The 18,829-nt window shown below is 40.8% G+C and overlaps 1 protein-coding gene across 3 annotated transcripts in view; it reads left to right on the top strand.

Annotated features, from left to right (window-relative positions):
- The window catches only part of HMGCLL1 (3-hydroxymethyl-3-methylglutaryl-CoA lyase like 1), a 200,724-nt gene that overhangs the window by 35,425 nt on the left and 146,470 nt on the right, over positions 1 to 18,829 (top strand). For 2 of the 3 annotated variants that reach the window (XM_038746544.1, XM_038746551.1), the window contains exons 2-3: positions 8,164 to 8,241; positions 8,500 to 8,607. In XM_038746544.1, the coding sequence (XP_038602472.1) occupies positions 8,164 to 8,241; positions 8,500 to 8,607 (186 nt within the window). Of the gene's footprint in view, positions 1 to 8,163; positions 8,242 to 8,499; positions 8,608 to 16,482; positions 16,528 to 18,829 lie in introns of all 3 variants that reach the window. The other variant, XM_038746535.1, reaches the window with a different exon arrangement.

An 18,829-nucleotide genomic window follows, 5' to 3' on the forward strand; every position in this document is an offset into this window, starting at 1 on the left:
ATACATTGGGATATACACCCTTTAAGCTCTTGATATTCATCCTACCTTCAGCCCCTCAGTAGTTATGGAAATGTCCATAATTCATTTATACTATTGCCTATCTCCCCCTCCAGACAAGTTGCTTATGAGCAGGGAATGTGTCCACCAACTCTATTGTAGTGTACTCTCCCAAGCATTTAGTATAGCATTCAATTAATCCTATAGATTGATGTCTCTTCTCAAAACTTCTAAATGTTTCCCATCCATTTCTGCAACAGAAACTCCTTTTTTCTTTAAAATACTCCATTATTGTCATTATTATTGATAATAATAAACAATGGTATTTGTTAAGCACTTACTATGTGCCAAGCCCTGTTCTAAGCGCTGGGGTAGATACAAGGTAATCAGGTTTTCCACGTGGGTCTCACAGTCTTAATCCCCATTTTACAGAGGAGAGAACTGACGCACAGAGAAATTAAGTGACTTGCCCAAGGTGACACAGCAGACAAGTGGCAGAGCTGGAATTAGAACCCACACCCTCTGTCTCCAAGCCTGTACTCTTTTCACTAAGCCATGCTGCTTCTCTAGCTTTCCTTGTCCTGGTGTAGTGGATAGAGCATGGGCAGATGTCCTGGTGTAGTGGATAGAGCATGGGCCTGTGAATCAAAAGGTCATGAGTTCTAACCCCGAATCTGCCACTTATCTGCTGTGTGACCTTGGGAAAGTCACTTTACTTCTCTCTGCCTCTATTACCTCATCTTTAAAATGGGGATTGAGACTATGAGCCCAAAGTTGAGATAGGGACTGTGTTCATCTCAATTTTCTTGTGTCCACCCCAGGACTTAGAACAGTGCTTGGTACATAGTAAGCGCTTTACAAATACCATCATTATTATTATGTCCTATAACAACCCAGACTGTTCACTTCACACTTCTAGTGTCCACCTACTCCCTTTACACCAATCTCAAATATCTCTCCATCGATCCCTTGACCATGTCCTCTCTCTAGCCTGGAACTCTCTCCCCCTTCACATATCAGACAGATTGCCACTCTTTTCTCTTCAAAGTCCTACTTAAATCATACGTCCTCCAAAAGGCCTTCCCGGACTAAACTCTCATTTTCCCTAGGCACCTATGCACTTCGATCTACGAACTTGATATTCATCCTACTCACAGCCCCACAGTTCTTTGTAATTAGCCATTTCCCCTATCTGTAATTTATTTGAATGTCTGTCTTTAAGTTCTTTGTGGACAGGGAACATTGTAGTGTCTACAATTCAAAGGCTGAGAACAGTGCTTGACACCCAGTAAATGCTTATGAAATATCAGTGATTAATTACTTGATTAAGCCAAAGCATAACATCATAATATTCTATTAATAAGAAGTTGTCATATGACTGAATCGTTCAAGGAAACTGCCATGGGGATACTTGTTCTGCTGATTTTTATTACAATTTTTCAACTTTGGCAAATAATTTGAATATCAGCCTTCATTTCTCTTTAAGTCAATCTACAGCAAGACAATTCATCCTGACAATCTCTGTATCTCTTTGAATTCCTCTATTCATCATCCAGTTTTCTCTTTCAGTCATATTTATAAATTCACCTGATTTCTTGAACATTAATGTAAGACATGTTAGTTCCAATATTTTAGCTGGTGGTGATAAAACCTTGCTTTTTTATTTCATTTTGGCATCTTGCAGTAATGATTTTCATAATTCAATAAGGTCTTTGCAGGAGAACAACTCCTCTGAATGAGATGCAGTGAAGGCACTGACATCTAAATCATCCAATTCTAAATCATTCTGTCTTCTCTGTTCAGCAACTTCCTTGGTTATCAACTTGGGTGTCTCTTAAATCCCTTGAAAATCAGAACCACACTGTGGTTTTAATCCATTCATTGAGTTTTCAGCAATCTCAGACTAAGGATATTTGGGATCAGAGAGGGATTCACTTATCTTACTTTGGTCTGGAATGTAAGGAGTAGAATGGAGTCCAATCGCAAACATTATCAAATGATACTGATTGTATCCACAGGGCATTTGGAATAAGGCTAGTTAACCTGGGGTGCGTCTGGGTGGAAGCCAGCTTGCCCCACTCCTCTAAGTGTCTCTCTGCCTTCCTCACATTTATGGTCATCAAGAGGGAAGGAAAATAATAGAGTAAAATTGGGTGGTGGCCAAATGATAGCTTGAAAGCCACATACAAGTCGTCTTTACTCACTGTACATCTCATGGTGAACAGTTAAGCAGTGTGGATAGAGCATGGGCCTATGAGTCAGAAGGACTTGGTTTCTAATCCTGGCTCCACTACATGTCTGCTATGACTTTAGGCAAGTCACTTCATTTCTTTGTGCCTCAGTTACTTCATCTGTAAAATGGGGATCAAGAGTGATCTCAATGTGGGACAGGGACTGTGTCCAACCTCATTAATTGTACTTAATGTACTTACCTCATTAATTTGTACTTCCCAAGCGCTTAGTGCAGTGCTCTGCACACAGTAAGCACTCAATAAATACGATCGATTGATTAATTTGTATCTACCCCAGTGCTTAGAAGAGTGCTTGGCACATAGTAAGCACTTAACAAGTACCATTATTATCATTATCATTATTATTATTATTTATGTTTTGTGGTTCACTTTTCACCTCTTCAATCCTTTCAGTCATGGCAGCCCCACATGAGGGTTTAAAATGTATGTGCATAATTTACTTTTTGTCCATTAACAAGTGCAGTCCAATAAAACTGCCAAAGATAGCCGTAGTCTACACATAATCTTTGGAGCACTTAGATGAGGGAGGTTCAAATATCAGCTATGTTTATTCAACCCCTCATCCTTATAAGGTAGCTGACAACTAAAATTTCTACATAGTGTGGTAGGAGAAACACAGATTGTGAACATTGAAAATAGGAAAATGTGATAAGGATGCTATTGATTCATTTATCTGTTGGGTATGTAAAAATGAACCTTGCAAGTGAGAAACATGGCAGCATAGGGAAGGGAATTGTAAATGCTATGAGACTACTATGATACTATCTGATGAGCTCTTGGAAATGGTTCCTGCTTTCTGTTGGAAAATCACAAATCTCCTTAAAGTAGCTTATGTTTCTTTCTGAAAGATGCCATATACTCAATACCTGCAGCTCTCCCAGCATGAACTCTCTCAGGGCTGCAACTTGTGAGGGTCAAAGGAGTGGCAGGATGGTGAGAAGGGACTTTTATTCTAGTTCTTCAGTTGCAGACTTTGCAGTCTTCCCTCACACATAGAGTACAACTGAGTTGAGTAAAGATCACCTGCTTTGGATGACTCCTGGAGAGGGTAGAATGGGACTGCCCTGTTAATTTGCCCGGTAGCAGTAATAAGACTCTACCCACAACCTCTGGGCTGAACCCCAGTTAGCCCCAGTGGAAATGAAGCAGTGGGTTTTAGAAACAAAATCCCCTTCCGAAAGCCAACTTTGTTTTCTGGTGATGACGGCTCCCACATACAAAACTCCTTTTCAGCAGCCTTCCCAGTCAGAGGATGGTTTGCATTTCATCTGGGCATAGTGGAGATGTTCTCTCTGGGAATTCTTGCAGCCGAGAATGATATTTCAGGCCTCATAAAGTCTTTATTTACACATAAAATTATGTCTCGAGTTTAGTAGCAGTAATGTGATGTTCGTCGGGCATGTCTGGGGCAGATCTGTCTGGGAATCACCACTGCTGTGCGGTGTCAGCTCCCTAAGGGCTGGCGAATATTTGGAGTGCTTGAGGGTGAATATGGTGGGAAAAGGGGCAGTGTGTGGTTCCTAGCACAGCAGGACTTTTAATGTCTATAAATATAAATATCTCCAAGCCACTAGTTGTCACAGGCAGGGGGCTTTAATGTATTTGAACTAAGAACAACATGAGAAGCCCTGTGAGAACCACTCTCCTTAGGATTTTATTTTCCAGTTGGTGTGAAAGATGTAAGTTTCGTAGACCCCTCGGGTGCAGTGTTAAAGGATGCTTTATTCTCTTATAACACCTTAATATGCAGGGCCTCATTAATCTCAATTTCCTGCTGATATAAGCCCAGCTAAACCTTTTCACATGTGTGAAAATGCACCCTTATGCCCTGTCAAGTCTGACTTTTAACCTAAGGATCTGCTATCCCCGGCCCTCTGGCCCCATAACTGTTAGACTGGGGAAACTCGGGCAGTGAGGACAAGGGATTCTGGAATGAAGCCGGCATGACAGGAATGCAGGCAGCTGTAAAGTAATAAATGGTGCTTGCGTCTTGGGGACTACTACCACAGAGGGGAGGGAAGCATAACTGGATCAGGTTTGAAGTTTTGGGGTGGGGAGCTGAAGTGGTAAAGGATGAGAAGAAGAAGGGAAGCCAGAAGACAGGGACACAAAGAACAAGAAGTGAGAAGATGCTGGAGGGAGGTGTAGGGCAAGGCAGGAGAAGGAAAGTCAAAGAAATGTCAATTCATCCAGTTGAGCTATTAACAAAGACAGATATATTCATTCATTCATTCGTATTTATTGAACTCTTACTGTGTACAGAGCACTGTACTAAGAACTTGGAAAGTACAATTCAGCAATAAAGAGAGACAATCCCTGCCCATACCGGGTTTACAGTCTAGAAGTCTAATTATCATCCTACTTCCTTGACGGTGGGGGATCTGAAAGAATAACTATATTGTACTCTCTCACATGCTCAGTATATTGCTCTGCTCAAAGGAAATACTCACTAAGTACTATCAAATGATTGGTCAATTGGCATGTTGACCAACAACAGCTATTGAGTACATTCCTCATAAACATCCAGTTAAAGCTAACTAACATTTCTCATACTTCCTACTAGCAGCACCTAAAATACTTGCCAACATATTAACTCACACCAAGTTCCTTGAGAGGTTATTGGTAGTTACCAACAACTTTCTTTTTGCTATCCAATCTCTTGGTGCAGTCCATCAATTGACAAGCATGGGCAGACATTGGAAAAGTTTCATAAGTATTTTACTTCCCCTTTAGACTCTAAGCCCGGCTCTCGAGACTGTAAGCTTGTTGTAGTCAGGGAATGTGTTGTAATAATGGTTATGGTATTTATTAAGTGCTTAGTATGTGCCAAACATTGTTCTATGTGCTGGGATAGATACAAAGTTATCAGTTTGTCAACACGTGAGGCTTACAGTCTTAATCCCCATTTTACAGATGAGCGAATAATAATAATGACATTTATTAAGCACCTACTATGTGCAAAGCATTGTTCTGAGTGCTGGGGAGGTTACAAGGTGATCAGGTTGTCCCACGGGGGCCTCACAGTCTTAATCGCATTTTACAGATGAGGTAACTGAGGCACAGAGAAGTCAAGTGACTTGCCCAAAGTCAAACAGCTGACAGTTGATAGAGCTGGGATTTGAACCCGTGACCTCTGACTCCAAAGCCCGTGCTCTTTCCCCTGAGCCAACGCTGAGAACTGATGCACAGAGAAGTTAAATGGCTGGCCCAAGGTCAGCAGACAAGTGGTGGATCCAGATTAGTACCCAGGCCTCCCAGGCCTCTGACTCCCAGGCCTGTACTCTTTCCACTGAGCCACACTGTGTTATATTGTACTCTCCCAAGTGCTTAGCACAGTGTTCTGCACACAGCAAGCGCTCAACAAATAAATGAATGAATGACTACTTCAGAACCCAAAATTACTCTAGTTTCATTTGAGAAGCAATGTGGACTTGTGAAAAGAACATGGGCCTGGGAGTCAAAGTTCTAATCTTGGCTCCACCACACACCTGCTGTGTGACCACTTAACTGAACTTCTCTGTGCCTCAGTTCCCTCGTTGACAAAATGGGATTAAGACTGTGAGCCCAAAGGGGACCTGGACTGTGTCCTACCTGATTAGCGTGTTTCTACCCCAGCACTTAGTACAGTGTCTGGCACATAGTCATTCATTCTTTCAGTCATATTTATTGAGCATTTACAGTGTGCAGAGCATTATACTAAGCATTTAGCACAGTACAATATAATAATAAACAGATGCATTCCCTGCCTACAACGGGTTTACATAGTAAGCATTTAACAAATATCATAAGCACTTAAGTACCATAGAAGAAGCATGGCTTAGTGGCTAGAGCACGGGCCTTGGGGGCAGAATGTCATGGGTTCTAATCCCGGCTACATCACTTGGCTGCTGTGTGACCTTGGGCAGGCCATCTCACTTCTGTGGGCCTCAGTTACTTTATCTGTAAATGGAGATTGAGACTTTGAACCCCATGTGGGGCAGGGACTGTGTCCAACCAGATTTGCTTGTATCCACCCCAGTGCTTAGTACAGAGCTGGCACATAATAAATGCTTAACAAATGCCATGATAATAATAATTATTATGATTATACAAAAATTAAATGCATGACCAATTTTGCACATTTTTTGTCTGTGTCTTTAATATTGGAATCTTGTATCAGTGCCACAGAATGCTGGGTGACTTCAACTTCACAATCTCCTAAATTTCTCTTCCTTTCTTTATATACCCTATTTGCCCCACTCCTCTTATTGTCTCCTTTCCTTCCTTGCATTCATGGTCACCAGGAGGGAAAGGACATAATTATGATGATGATGATAATATTTGGGGTATTAAGTGCTTACTACATGGCAAGCACTGTACTAAGCACTGGGGTTGATACAGTATAAGCAGATCAGATGCAGTCATTGTCTTACATGGGGCTCATATACCAAGTACTTTCCCAAGTGCTTAGTACAGTGCTCTCCACACAGTAAGCACTCAACAAATGTAAATGAATGGGTAAGCGGGAGGGAGAACAGATATTGAGAGAAGAGGTAACTGAGGCACAGAAAAAGTTAAGAGACTTGCCCTAGGACACAAAGCAGGCTAATGGAGGAGCTGGGATTAGAACCCAGGTCATCAGCTCCAGGTCTGTGCTCTATCCACTAGGTCACACTGCTTCTCTAAAGGCACTAAAGTAATGAGACTGATTTTTGATGAAAATAATATAACTAGTCTAGGTATCCTTCAAGGCTTAAATATTTTCCATGTAGTTTTCATTCTTTTGAGTGATTGTCATTAACTTTCTCAGCAAAAATAAACTCAGTCAGTGGTATTTGCTTCCTATGTGCAGAGCAGTGTACTAAGTGCTTGGGAGAGTACAATATAACAGAGTTAGTTAGAACAGACATGTTCCCTGCCCACAAAGAGCTTACAGTCTAGTGGGGGAGAAAGACATTAATGTAAATAAATAATGTATAATAATTTAAAGATATGTACATAAGTGCTGCGGGGTTGAAGGTGGGACACATATCAAATACCCAAAGGTCACAGATCCAAATGCATAGATGACACAGAAGGGAGAGGGTGACAGGGAAAAGAGGGCTTAATCGGGGAAGACTTCTTGGAGGAGTCGTGACCTCAATAATGGTTTGAAGGTGGGGAGAGTGGTGGTCTGACATACATGGAGAAGGAGAGAATTCCAGGCTAGGGGGAGGATATGTGTAAGAGGTTGGTGGTGAGATAGAGAAGACTCCAGTATGTGGGCTGGACTATAGTAGTAGATCATTCAATCGTATTTAGTGAGCGCTTACTATGTGCAAAACACTGTACTAAGTGCTTTAATAATGGTATTTGTTAAGCACTGTTCTAAGCTCTGGGGGAGATACAAGGTAATCAGGTATCCCACGTGGGACAGTCACAGTTCTAATCCCCATTTTACAGATGAGGTAACTGAGGCCCAGAGAAGTTAAGTGACTTGCCCAAAGTCACACAGCTGACAATTGGAGGAGCCGGGATTTGACTCCGTGACCCCTGACTCCCAAGCCTGGGCTCTTTCCACTAAGCCATGCAGGCTGTAGTAGGAGATCAGGAGAAAGTAGGAGGGGGCAAGACCATCATGACACACTGCCATCAAGAAGGGAGGTGATATCTTTAAGCAAAATTTTCATTTGTAGATAGAAACAAGGAGGCAAAATAGAAAATTATGATTTTTTCTGTGAGATTATGTGTCCCTTACTGACCTTTTCAAGCCAAACATGCAGTCAGTTGTGAAGTGCATCACCAGTAGGTCATCTCCAAATATGAAGGACAAACATATCTTTCTGTGTGTGTGTGTTTGTGTGTGTGCCCTTCATGCCACCACACTCACACAGTCAAGTTTAAAATTCTACCCATAATGGTTAATTTTTACAGTGTCTGAAATTTTATATTTCAGGCAACTCAATTACCTGGCCTTCCTGAATATGTTAAAATAGTAGAAGTTGGGCCCAGAGATGGCTTGCAGAATGAACAGGTAAGACAATTTAAGTTTATAATGTGGACATTAAGTGTGAGTTGAAACAACTGATTATTTTAAGAGTTAACAACGTGACATAACTTAAGTGCTTATTTATCTTTATTCATGGTGTATATTAAATTTATAGTAACTGAACACAAGCCTTTCTTTTAAATGCAATTACATTTAAATTAGAAAAAATATTTTCATAATTTGGCTCTCTAGATTCCTGTGAATTCTTTTTGTCTGTATAGTAAAATTTTTTTGTTTTTCTAGACCATCGTGCCCACCAACATAAAAATTGAGCTCATCAATCAACTCTCCCAAACAGGCTTGTCAGTAATAGAAGTGACTAGTTTTGTGTCTGCAAAATGGGTACCTCAGGTAGGTAAAATTCATTGGTTAGTCAATTGTGACATGATTCAAGATCGTCAAGGAATTCTCTGAAAATACTCAGAATATAATCTGATGTCATCATTATCTGTCCCCTAATGCTATTTTGCCCAAAATGTTCCAGGGCAGGGAGTTACGACTGGAGGTAAGGAGAGTTCCAAATCCTAGTTCTTTTAGGGTGCCTCAGGACCACCTTTGAAGTTTAGTTGTAGGAATTGGTCATATCCTTTATTCTAAGCACTGGGATGGATGCAAGTTAATTAGTTTGGACACAGTCCCTGTCCCACGTGGGCTCACAGTCCAAGTAAGAGGTAGAACAGATTGGGTATATATAGTAATGGTTCTAGTGGTAATATTTATTGAGTGCCCAGTGAGTATAGTCAATCAATAGTATTTATAGAGCATTTATTTGGTATTGAGTACTGCACTTATGCTTGAAAGGTCATAAAAGAATTAGTAGATATGAGCCCTGTCCTCAAGGAGCTTCAGTCCAGTGGAAGAAACAGACACTGTGATGAGGTACAGGTAGGAGAAAGCAATAGAGAATGGAGATATGAACATAAATTCAAAGGTGTGGTGTGTATGTGTGTGAGTGTGTGTGTGTGTGTGTGTGTGTGTGTGTCGGTATTTGTGTGAGAGGGAGAGATAGAGAGCAGGAGAGAGAATACCCAAGTGCTTGGTGATGGAAAATGGTGAAGTGGCAGTTAAGGGATAAGCAGAAATAGTTTGGGGGATAAAATTAATCAGGAAGGACTCCTGGAGGAGATGTGATTTCAGTAGGGCCTTGAAAATGGAGAAAGCAGTGGTCTGCTGGATGTAAAGAGGGAGGGAATTACAGGTAGGAAGAGGGTAGAAGCAAGAGGTCTATAATGTGAGAAATGAAAACGGAGCACATTGAGTAGGTTGGTTTAAGAAAGAAGCATATGAGCAAAGGTATAGTGGGAGAGGAGCGAGAGTAAGTCACACAATGTATTAGGAAAATGATCCAGGAAGCAGAGTAAAGTATGGGATAGTTAGAAGAGAGAATGGATGCAGGGAATTCTGCAAGGAGGTTGATGTGGATTTATTTATATTAATGTCTGTCTCCCTTTTTTAGACTGTAAGATCATTTTGGACAGGGAATGTGCCTACCAACTCTATAAGTATTGTACTTTCCCAGGTGTTTAGATCAGTGCACTGCATACAATGAACATTCAATAAATACCAATGATGATGATGTGATGGTAGTTGAGTTGTGATATGACATGTGTTTGGACCCCTGTAGTGACTGTTTGACTGGAGAGCCACTGTACAAACGTGACACTTTTTTCGTCTCCAAGGAGCATGAATTTCCAATGGAGAAAGATAGACATAAAACTCTTTTCAAACAGAGTAATCAAAAATAAATAATTGAGCAGGCAATTGCATGAACATATAGAAATACGTGCTGAGGATTAATAAGTATGTGAGTGCTAGAGATGGCTCTTATTCAACTTAGGTTGCTGAAAATCAGTCAAGGAAGAGATTTTGGAGGAGGTGGGCTTTCAGAAGGGCTTTGACTATGGGGAAAGCTGAGGTGGAAGTAGTAGTAATAGTAGTGGTAGTAGTTGTTTTTATTAAGCACTGACTGTATGAAATGCATTGCATTAACCACCTGGGGAGTATAAACAAACAAGTGTAATAATCCCTGCCCATAAAAAGGCTAAAGGCTTTTTGTGTGTTTGCTTTGGAACAATGAGAGTTCCAAACTGGGGGAACAATTATGTGTGAGTGGAAGTCAAGAGAGTCAAAACAGAGTCTGAGAAGCGGCATGGGCACACGGGCCCAGAAGTCAGGAAAGCCTGGGTGCTATCCTGACTCTGCTACTTGTCTGCTGTGTGACCTTGGGCAAGTCACTTAACTTCTCTGTGCCTGAGTTGTCTCCTGTGTGAAATGGAGATTGAGACTGTGAGTCCTGTGTTCAACCTGATTAGCTTATATCTACCCCAGCGCTTAGTATAGTGCCTGGCACATAGTAAAACACTCAACAAATACCACAAAAAAGAGAGAGAGACTGAAATACAGTCTCTCTTGAGAGGAATGGAGAAAATGGGTTAGAGAGTAGAGGGTGAAGGAAACAGATATCTAAGGGGAGTGAGATGGTGGAAACAACTGTGAGCAGGGTTTTGTTCGATGAGGAGGAACATGGAGAACCAGTAAAAGATTAGGAGTGCAGAGAGAAGAGATGCCTCAAGAAGATGACATATTCAGCAGCATATAATGCATATTGGTGAGGGGGAGACTGGGAGAGGAGAAAGGTGGGAAGGAAACCAGAGTGGAGGCTGATATAATACACTAGCTCTGATATGATTTGAGCTTTTACCAAAGTGGTAGTTGTTTGGTTAGGAAGGAAGGGAAAGAGCCAAGAAACATTAGGTAGGAAGACCTGGCAGGATTTGGTAGTTACTTGAAGGAGAGTGAGGAGTCAAGAATGGCTCCAAGATTAAGGACTTCTGTCAGGGACGATGGTTATGCTATTGACTGAGACATGGAAAGTGGGAAGAGGAGCAGATTAAGATGAAGAAATTAGTAGTTCCATTTTAGACATCTTTATTTTGAGGTGCCTGTGAGGATTTCATTCTCATCGGAACAGTCGATCAAATGTATCTACTGAGTGTTTACTGTGTGCAGAGAACTGTACTAAATGCTAAGAAGAGTACAGTATGACAGATTTAGTAGGCATGTTCCCTGCCCACGAGAAGTTTACATTTCAGGGGGGGAGACAGGTATTTAAATGAATTATGGATATGTACATAAGTGCTGTAGGACTGAGAGTGTGGTGAATGAAGGGTACAAATCCAACTGGAAGGGCAGTGCAGAAGTGGGAGGAAGTAGGGGAAATGAGGGCTACTGGGGGAAGACCTCCTGGAGGAGATGTGATTTTAATAAGGCTTTTAAGGAAGGGAGAGTGATGGTCTGTCAACTCTGAAGGGGGAGTTCCAGGGCAGAGGCAGGATATTGGTGAGGGGTTAGCAGTGAGATAAACAAGATTGAGATACTGTGAGTAGGTTGCTCAGCAGTCCAATGTTTGAATATTATGTCCCAAGAAAGTGAACTAGTTATTCCCAAGATGATAATGGAAAAATGCTCAATGATGTTTTTACAGTTGGATGATTTTACAGAAAATCCTTCCCGTTCACCATTGGTGAAGAATGTTTTGTTGGTTGTGTCATCATATAGCTATGTTGATTTCATTTTTCAAGGTAATATGGAATGTCTCAATCTGGCAGTGATAATTTTCAGCTTCATTTCTTTTGAACCTGCTATAGTATTGCTTTTTTATTCTACGGGTAATTTGGGAAAGCACATTCAGCTCATATTTGTCTGATTTTAAATCTCTTATCTCATAATCAAGTCTGAATTTTTTGTTTTAAGAGTTTATATACTGTTGGAAATTATTTCTGCTTCAAAGAAATCGTTATATTGGTCTGAGACAAAATTAAGTTTTGATTGTGTATTTTCTTTTTTTTTTCCCTTCAGAGGTCATGGGAATAGAACTTGCAGTTATGTTTAGATCTCTGCTTGTTCACTTACTTCTTTTTTTAGTACTTTCAAAGTCTTTTATAGTTTCCCTCCTACTGTTTTGTTTGGCAGAGTATTTCTAACTGAAAACAGCCAAAAGAAAAAGTTTCACAGTAGCAAGTTGCTATTAAAAAAAGATCCCACAACTTGATCTATTTGGCTAACGTTGATAAAATAACTGCCCTTAGAAAGAGCATGTACTTTATAATGGAAATTGAAAAGACTTTATAGATTACCAGGTAATCTAATATCAGGTAAACAAAGATATACTCATTAAAAGAATTAGCTGTGGAGGAGGTGTGGGTCATGAACAGGGCAGGATACAATATTTGGAGTAGAGAAGCCTTAGGGTGCAATTTAAGAGGGAGATGTGGAATGGCCGTTAAAAAAAAACATACAGAGAGCTTGTTCAAAGAATTGAAGGTGGGGAGGGAAATCTGAGTGAAGGAAATTCTGAGTCTGGCTAGCTTTTCAAGCAAGATATTGACATCAGTTATGAGCTATTCTCTACATTATGTTGCAAAACTGTATCACCTACATTGAAGCTGGGGAATCCAGTTAGTATCCCAGCTCTGCTACTTGCCTGCTATGTGACCTTGGCCTAGTCACTCCTCTTCTCTTTGCCTCAGTTACTTCATCTGTAAAATGGGGATTGAGACTGTGAGCCTCCATGAGACAGGGCCTGTGTCCAACCTGATTTGCTTGTATCACCCCAAGTGCTTAGTACAGTGCCTGGAACATAGTAAGCCCTTAAATACCATTATTATTATTATCATGATTATTCTTCAACATTGAGGTCATGCTCACAATAGCCAATTTATTGGGCATAGCTTATAAGAACGAATGATAGCCAGCTACCCAAGAGCAGAATAATGGTGGACTGAAATGGAATTAATATTAGCAAATTGGGCAGAAATAATTTTTAAAGAATAATGATACATGGTGTCCAGTAATGCTATATGGCAGTGGTGTATTTAGAATCAAATGGAGTGGGCTCTCCTGACTTCGGTACACTGATATTGGAGAAGGATTGTTCTTGAGTAGTGGTGTTGGGAAGAACAGAAGTATGAGGCAGATTTAAGTACAGTATGAGACACTCCCTATGGCCAGCAAACCAGGACTGCAAAAGGTGGTATTTGCGCACAGCATAGTAGTTTTATTTATTGAGTGTCCACTGGGTGCAATGCACTGTATTTGGCACTTAGAAAAGCACAAACATTAGGAAGTGGCAAGTTCCTTTCTGACAAAGAGTTTATACTCTTATTAGAGAGACATCCCCCCAAAAAAATACAAATCAGTTTACAAATCAAAACACATAATTGAATTTACAGTAGTCATACAGACACCAGTGGTAGTGGTGGCTGGTGGGTTTGAACATCTTGGGGTTCTGAAGATTAACTGGAGAAGGCTTGTTGGAGGTGGGGTTTTAGGAGGTCTTTAGATATGAAGAATACTGCCATCAATGGATTTGGGGAGGTAGGGAGTTCCAGGCCAGGGAAGCAGCATGAGCAAGGGGAGGGAGGCAGGAGAGTTAAGGGTAAGGTACAATCAAAAGGTTTACTTGGAAGGGACAAAGAGAGCAAGATGAAGAGAGCACACCTGTAAAATAGGAAAGTAGGTGGAGTGCCTTAAAACAAATTGTGAGAAATTTTTGCTTGATGTGGAAAGAAATGGAGGTTTTTGTGGAATAGAGAATTATAGCCTAAATGGTACTTTAGCATATGATCCATGCAGCTGTGTACAGTATAATTTGGAGTGGGAGCACCTGGAAGCAGGAAGACTAAATAGGAGGCTGATAAAACAGGCTAGCCACAATATCCGTTTAGGTGGAAAGGAAGGTGGTGGATCCTGGGGATGTTGTATGGAAAGACCTGGCAAGATTGGGAGGTAAAATGAATTAGGGAATAGATCTGCATGCATCTGTTTTTTGGGTGTTTTTTTTTTTCCAGCCAAACCAATGGACAGGGTCTCATTGTTAATAGAGTTGCTGAAATAATATGATTCAGATTTGAAAGATGCTTTAGTAATCAATTCTGTTGGGATCACATTTCCAATAGGGAACTTATGGATGGAGGCCAAGTGCTTTGAAAAGCTCCCTGAGCTGCAGGAAGCATTTTCACCATTTTTCTTTCTGTCTTGATCCATCTTGATATGAGTGAGGCATTTGAGAGAAGAAGGTTGTTGACATCCCTGGCTATAATATTTGGAAACTGAGAGTTAGTTATTGTGTATAATGAGGAGCAGCATGGCCTAGTGAGAGAACAGGGCTGAGAAGCCGAGGACCTGGGTTCTAATCCTGACTTTGCCAGTTACCTGCTGATTAACCTGATTCTCTTTCTACTCCAGCCATGCTTATCACTATCCTTATCACATAGTTAGTACTTAATAAATATAATAATGATAACAATAAAAATAAGTAATACTATGTTGACCCCTTGTAAAAGCAAATGATAAAATGACTGTCATTTGAAATGAAATAATTGAAATTCTCCCTGTTCACGACATCATCTCAGAACAACCTGCAACTTTTAAAAGTCAATGGTTACACTTGCTGTGATTTTTTTCTATTACTGAAAAGGTGGTTTCAATTAGGCATTTAATCTCAATATGAGTCAATATGACTCATTTTTTAATATTTTTCTATGACATGTGATTCCTTAAACCTTTTCTATTTTCAATTCACCTGAGGATTTTCCTGCTTTCTTGGTTTTCTTTTTTTGTACTAAAAATATCTAAAAAGGTTGCATTTTTTACTCTTTCCATTAGTTTCCTGGTTGTTCTCACTACAATGCGCCTAGGCAGCTAGCATGTCAGCCAAATGCATGTGTCTAAAATAGATGCACTGGTAATGTTGCAGCCGGATCATTTAGGCCTTTGAAAATCAGATCCACACACCAGATGAGGCATAGAGAAGTTAAATGAGTTGCCAAAAGTTATAGAACAGGCAAGTGACGGAACTGGAATTAGAGCCCAGGACCTCTGACTACCAGGCCTGTGAAAAGGGAAAGGAAAGACATAGGGAGGAGGAAGAGAGGGAATGAGAACTTACTGCAGCTACCCACCACCATCCTCTCCCCCCATGGATCTGCTGTTGTACTCTGGCCAATGATGACATTGCCACTGTGGTCTGAGGTGGGGAGGTGAGGGTCACACAAGTCTAGCATTACATTTCAGGTGAGAGCAGGTAGAGTTCTACCACCAAAAGCATGCAATGAAACTTCTGTTAGCCTGCTCTTGGTGTAGATCTCTCGCTGACAGAACCTAGGCAGCAGTGGGTGGGGAGGTCTGCTTCCAGAATGCAGCAACCTTCTAACTCTAAACCTTGAATGAGGCCCAAGCTTTCCCCCCATTCTCTAATAATAAAAATAATTGTAATAGTGGTATTTCTTAAGTACTTACTAAGTGGCAGACACTCTTCTAAGTGCTGAGGTGGATACAAGCTAATTGGATTGGATACAGTCCCTGTCCCACATGGGGCTTACAGTCTTAATCCCTGTTTTGCAGATGAGGTAACTGAGGCACGGAGAGGTGAAGTGATTTGCCCAAAGTGATAAAGCAGACAGGTAGCAGAGCTGGGATTAGAACCCAGGTCCTGTTAACTCTGTGCTCTATCCACTAGGCCATATGAACCTAATACTCATGGCCTTGGGTTCAGGCCATGTCATCCTCCTCTCCCCCCTTCTCCATTCTTTCCCCCACAGCATGTAATGAGAGAGCGAAGATGTACTCTTATGGTCATGCATCTTCCCATTCTACCGGACCCAACCCATCATTGGAGACCTACTCACCTCTTGGACAATTATTTATCCTTTAAGTCCCTAAGACCCAAAAGCAGGCCAGATTCACTTCCTGCTTTATCTCTTCCTGCTTCAGCATCTCGGCCCCTACTCAGAAACATAATGTATATTCAGTCAGAATCAAAAGACTGAACATATATCTTAGGGCTTTTGGAAGGAGATCCATGTACCTATGATGCTAATGAAATGCAAATGCTAATGAAACATGGCAATTCCATGGAGTTTGAGAATGGTTCCTGATGGAGGCTTCTCAGAGCACTAATCTGAGGGTGATGCTTATTGCAGAATAATATTCAAAAGTGGTATACAACCTAAAGTACTACTTAACATGGTAAAAATATCCTTAGCCCATTTTCCTGGACAGTGTGTCCACTTAGCTGTACTTCACTTTTATTTTTGGGCTCATAAGTGCTGTTTCCAATTGTGATGTCATACCTCAATATTTGCCGAAAATCTATGCTTTAGTTGTTTGAGATACTATTTGCTTTGTGCAGTTCAGATTTTGAACAATCACTCTTGATTAAACCAGGAGCGCCATCCAAGAAAGAGGAGCAGGACAGTCAAAAATGTCAAGGTAAGAGAGTATATGAGTTATACAGGAAATCACTCCTCAATCCAACTTTTTTTTTGTAAGTCTTGTGAACCTCAGAAGCTTTGTGAGCAGGTTGTCAGATAGTTTCAGAAATGGAGGCCAAGACAGGGAATTGAGTAGAACTGGTTGTTGAATTTTCCAGAGACTTCCTGTGTTTATTATTCTACGGCTGTGATTTATTAAAACTGTCCCACTTATCCAAGCAGACCAAGTTATCATCTACGTGCTACTGAAGTGAAGATATATGGGTTTCCTTGCAAGAGGCTGTGAAAGAAAGAGAATTATTGGTTCAATCTCAGGTGTTTGTTCTCAGCAGCTCAGAGGACCATTACCCATAATTTTCAGGAAACGTTCCACTCATATAATTGAGTTTTACGCACCATTACATTCATAGGAGTAACAACTTGTGTTGATTGTAAAATTCAGGACCCAAAACAACACTTTTTAGGCTTGAAAAGCTTTACATATCATCTCTGGGGAAGAGGATACAGTTCACATATTAAGCTTTTGGTGAAATTTTTACATACAGAAAGCAGTTTCACCATTGGAATGTAAAGTCCTTGAAGGCTGGGATTGTGTCTACCAACTCTATTATACTGTACTCATCAAGCACTTGAAACAGTGCTCTGCAAACCATGAGCACTCAATAAATACCATTGATTGATGGATCAATCGGCAATAGGTTAAGAAAAAGTAGGAAAAAAAAGTAGGCCATCATCCCAGGTGAATTTAGCATGCATGTAGTTGGTTCCTAACATGTGAATTTCAAGCAACAGTTGAGAAATGCATTAATGGAAATTTGGAAATGACTAGAATTTGAGGCTATGTAAGAGTATTCCTGTATTTCTAGATTCCTGTGCCCTCATTTTTCTTCTATTTCTAGTCTTTACATACTTGTTTCTTTTAATAGTCCCAGTGTTTCTTGGTTCAATCAGGAACCTCATTGCTTCTACCTCCACTGATGACCTAATTCCTTAATAATAATGTGTGGTTTTTAATAAGATTTTACTGGATGCTAAAAACAGTACTAAGCACTGGTTAAATAGAATGCAATCAAATTGGACACAGTCCCTAGCATACATAATGATGGTATTTAAGTGCTTACTATGTGCCAGGTACTGTACTAAGTGCTGGGGTGGATACAAGTAAATCAAGTTGGGCACAGTCCCTGTTCCATGTGGGGCTCACAGTCTCAATCCCCATTTTATAGATGAGGTAACTGAGGCACAGAGCAGTGAAGTGACTTGCCCTGGGTCACACAGCAGACAAGTGGCTGAGTTGGGATTAGAATGCATGACCTTCTAACTCCCAGGCCAGTGTTCTATCCAGTAGGCAGCAAAGGTTTCACAATTTAAGAGACTGCGAAAACAGACATTTTACCCCTATTTTACAGAGGAGGTAACTGAGGCATAGAGAACTTAAGTGACTTGCCCAAAGTCACACAGCAGGCAAGTGACTGAGCTGCAAATGGACCCCAGGACCTCTGACTCCTAGGCTCATGCTCTTTCCACTAGGCCCTGCTGCTTTTCTGGGTCATCCATGGTTTGTGAACACACCTTCAGGAGCACAGAACCTGTGGATTTGGGCAAGGTTGTGGGTTGTAAAGGCAGCAGATGGGCAGAGGGAGGGGGAGGTGGCAGCTTCCTAGGCAGTACTTTTCTTCGGCTGCCCCTTGCACACAAACCTCTCCTGACAGTCATGCTGAGAGTGAAGTTTGAGAAGCAGAAGCTGGAGTATTTTTCATTGCTATGGCCCCAGATTGGATCCAAATCAGAATCCCTCCCTTGCATTAGGACCTCAAATATGCCGAATACACTGAGCGCCACAATACACTAACCAGTCTGTGGCTCAATTCTGCTCAAGGGCCAAAATGAATTAATGTGCAGAGTAATCATTCCATTAGAGGAAATGCCTTAGAGGAAACCATATTTATGCTGTTCATATATTGCTTATCACAAGAGAACATTGGGGATAACTAGGGTTCAGGTTGTGGAAATATGCTAATACTAACGACTTTGAATTTGCAATCAGACAGACCTTAGTCTCTGGTCACTCAAATCTTCACAGAAAGCACAGCTGACTTCTGATAAGGCAGGTGTAACTGCTTCTAAAATAAAAGAGCTTTGACTTTTGTTATTACTGTTATTGTTGTTCCCCAAGAGCTTAAGTGCTCTGCACACAATAAACACTCAAGAAATATAACAAATTTATTATTGTTATTACTACTAGGATTTCCTAAGCACCTTGTGCAAAATAGTTTACTAAGCACTGAGAAAAGGAACAA

This window comes from Tachyglossus aculeatus, chromosome 1, assembly GCF_015852505.1.
Source record: "Tachyglossus aculeatus isolate mTacAcu1 chromosome 1, mTacAcu1.pri, whole genome shotgun sequence".
Taxonomy (NCBI): Eukaryota; Metazoa; Chordata; class Mammalia; order Monotremata; family Tachyglossidae; genus Tachyglossus; species Tachyglossus aculeatus.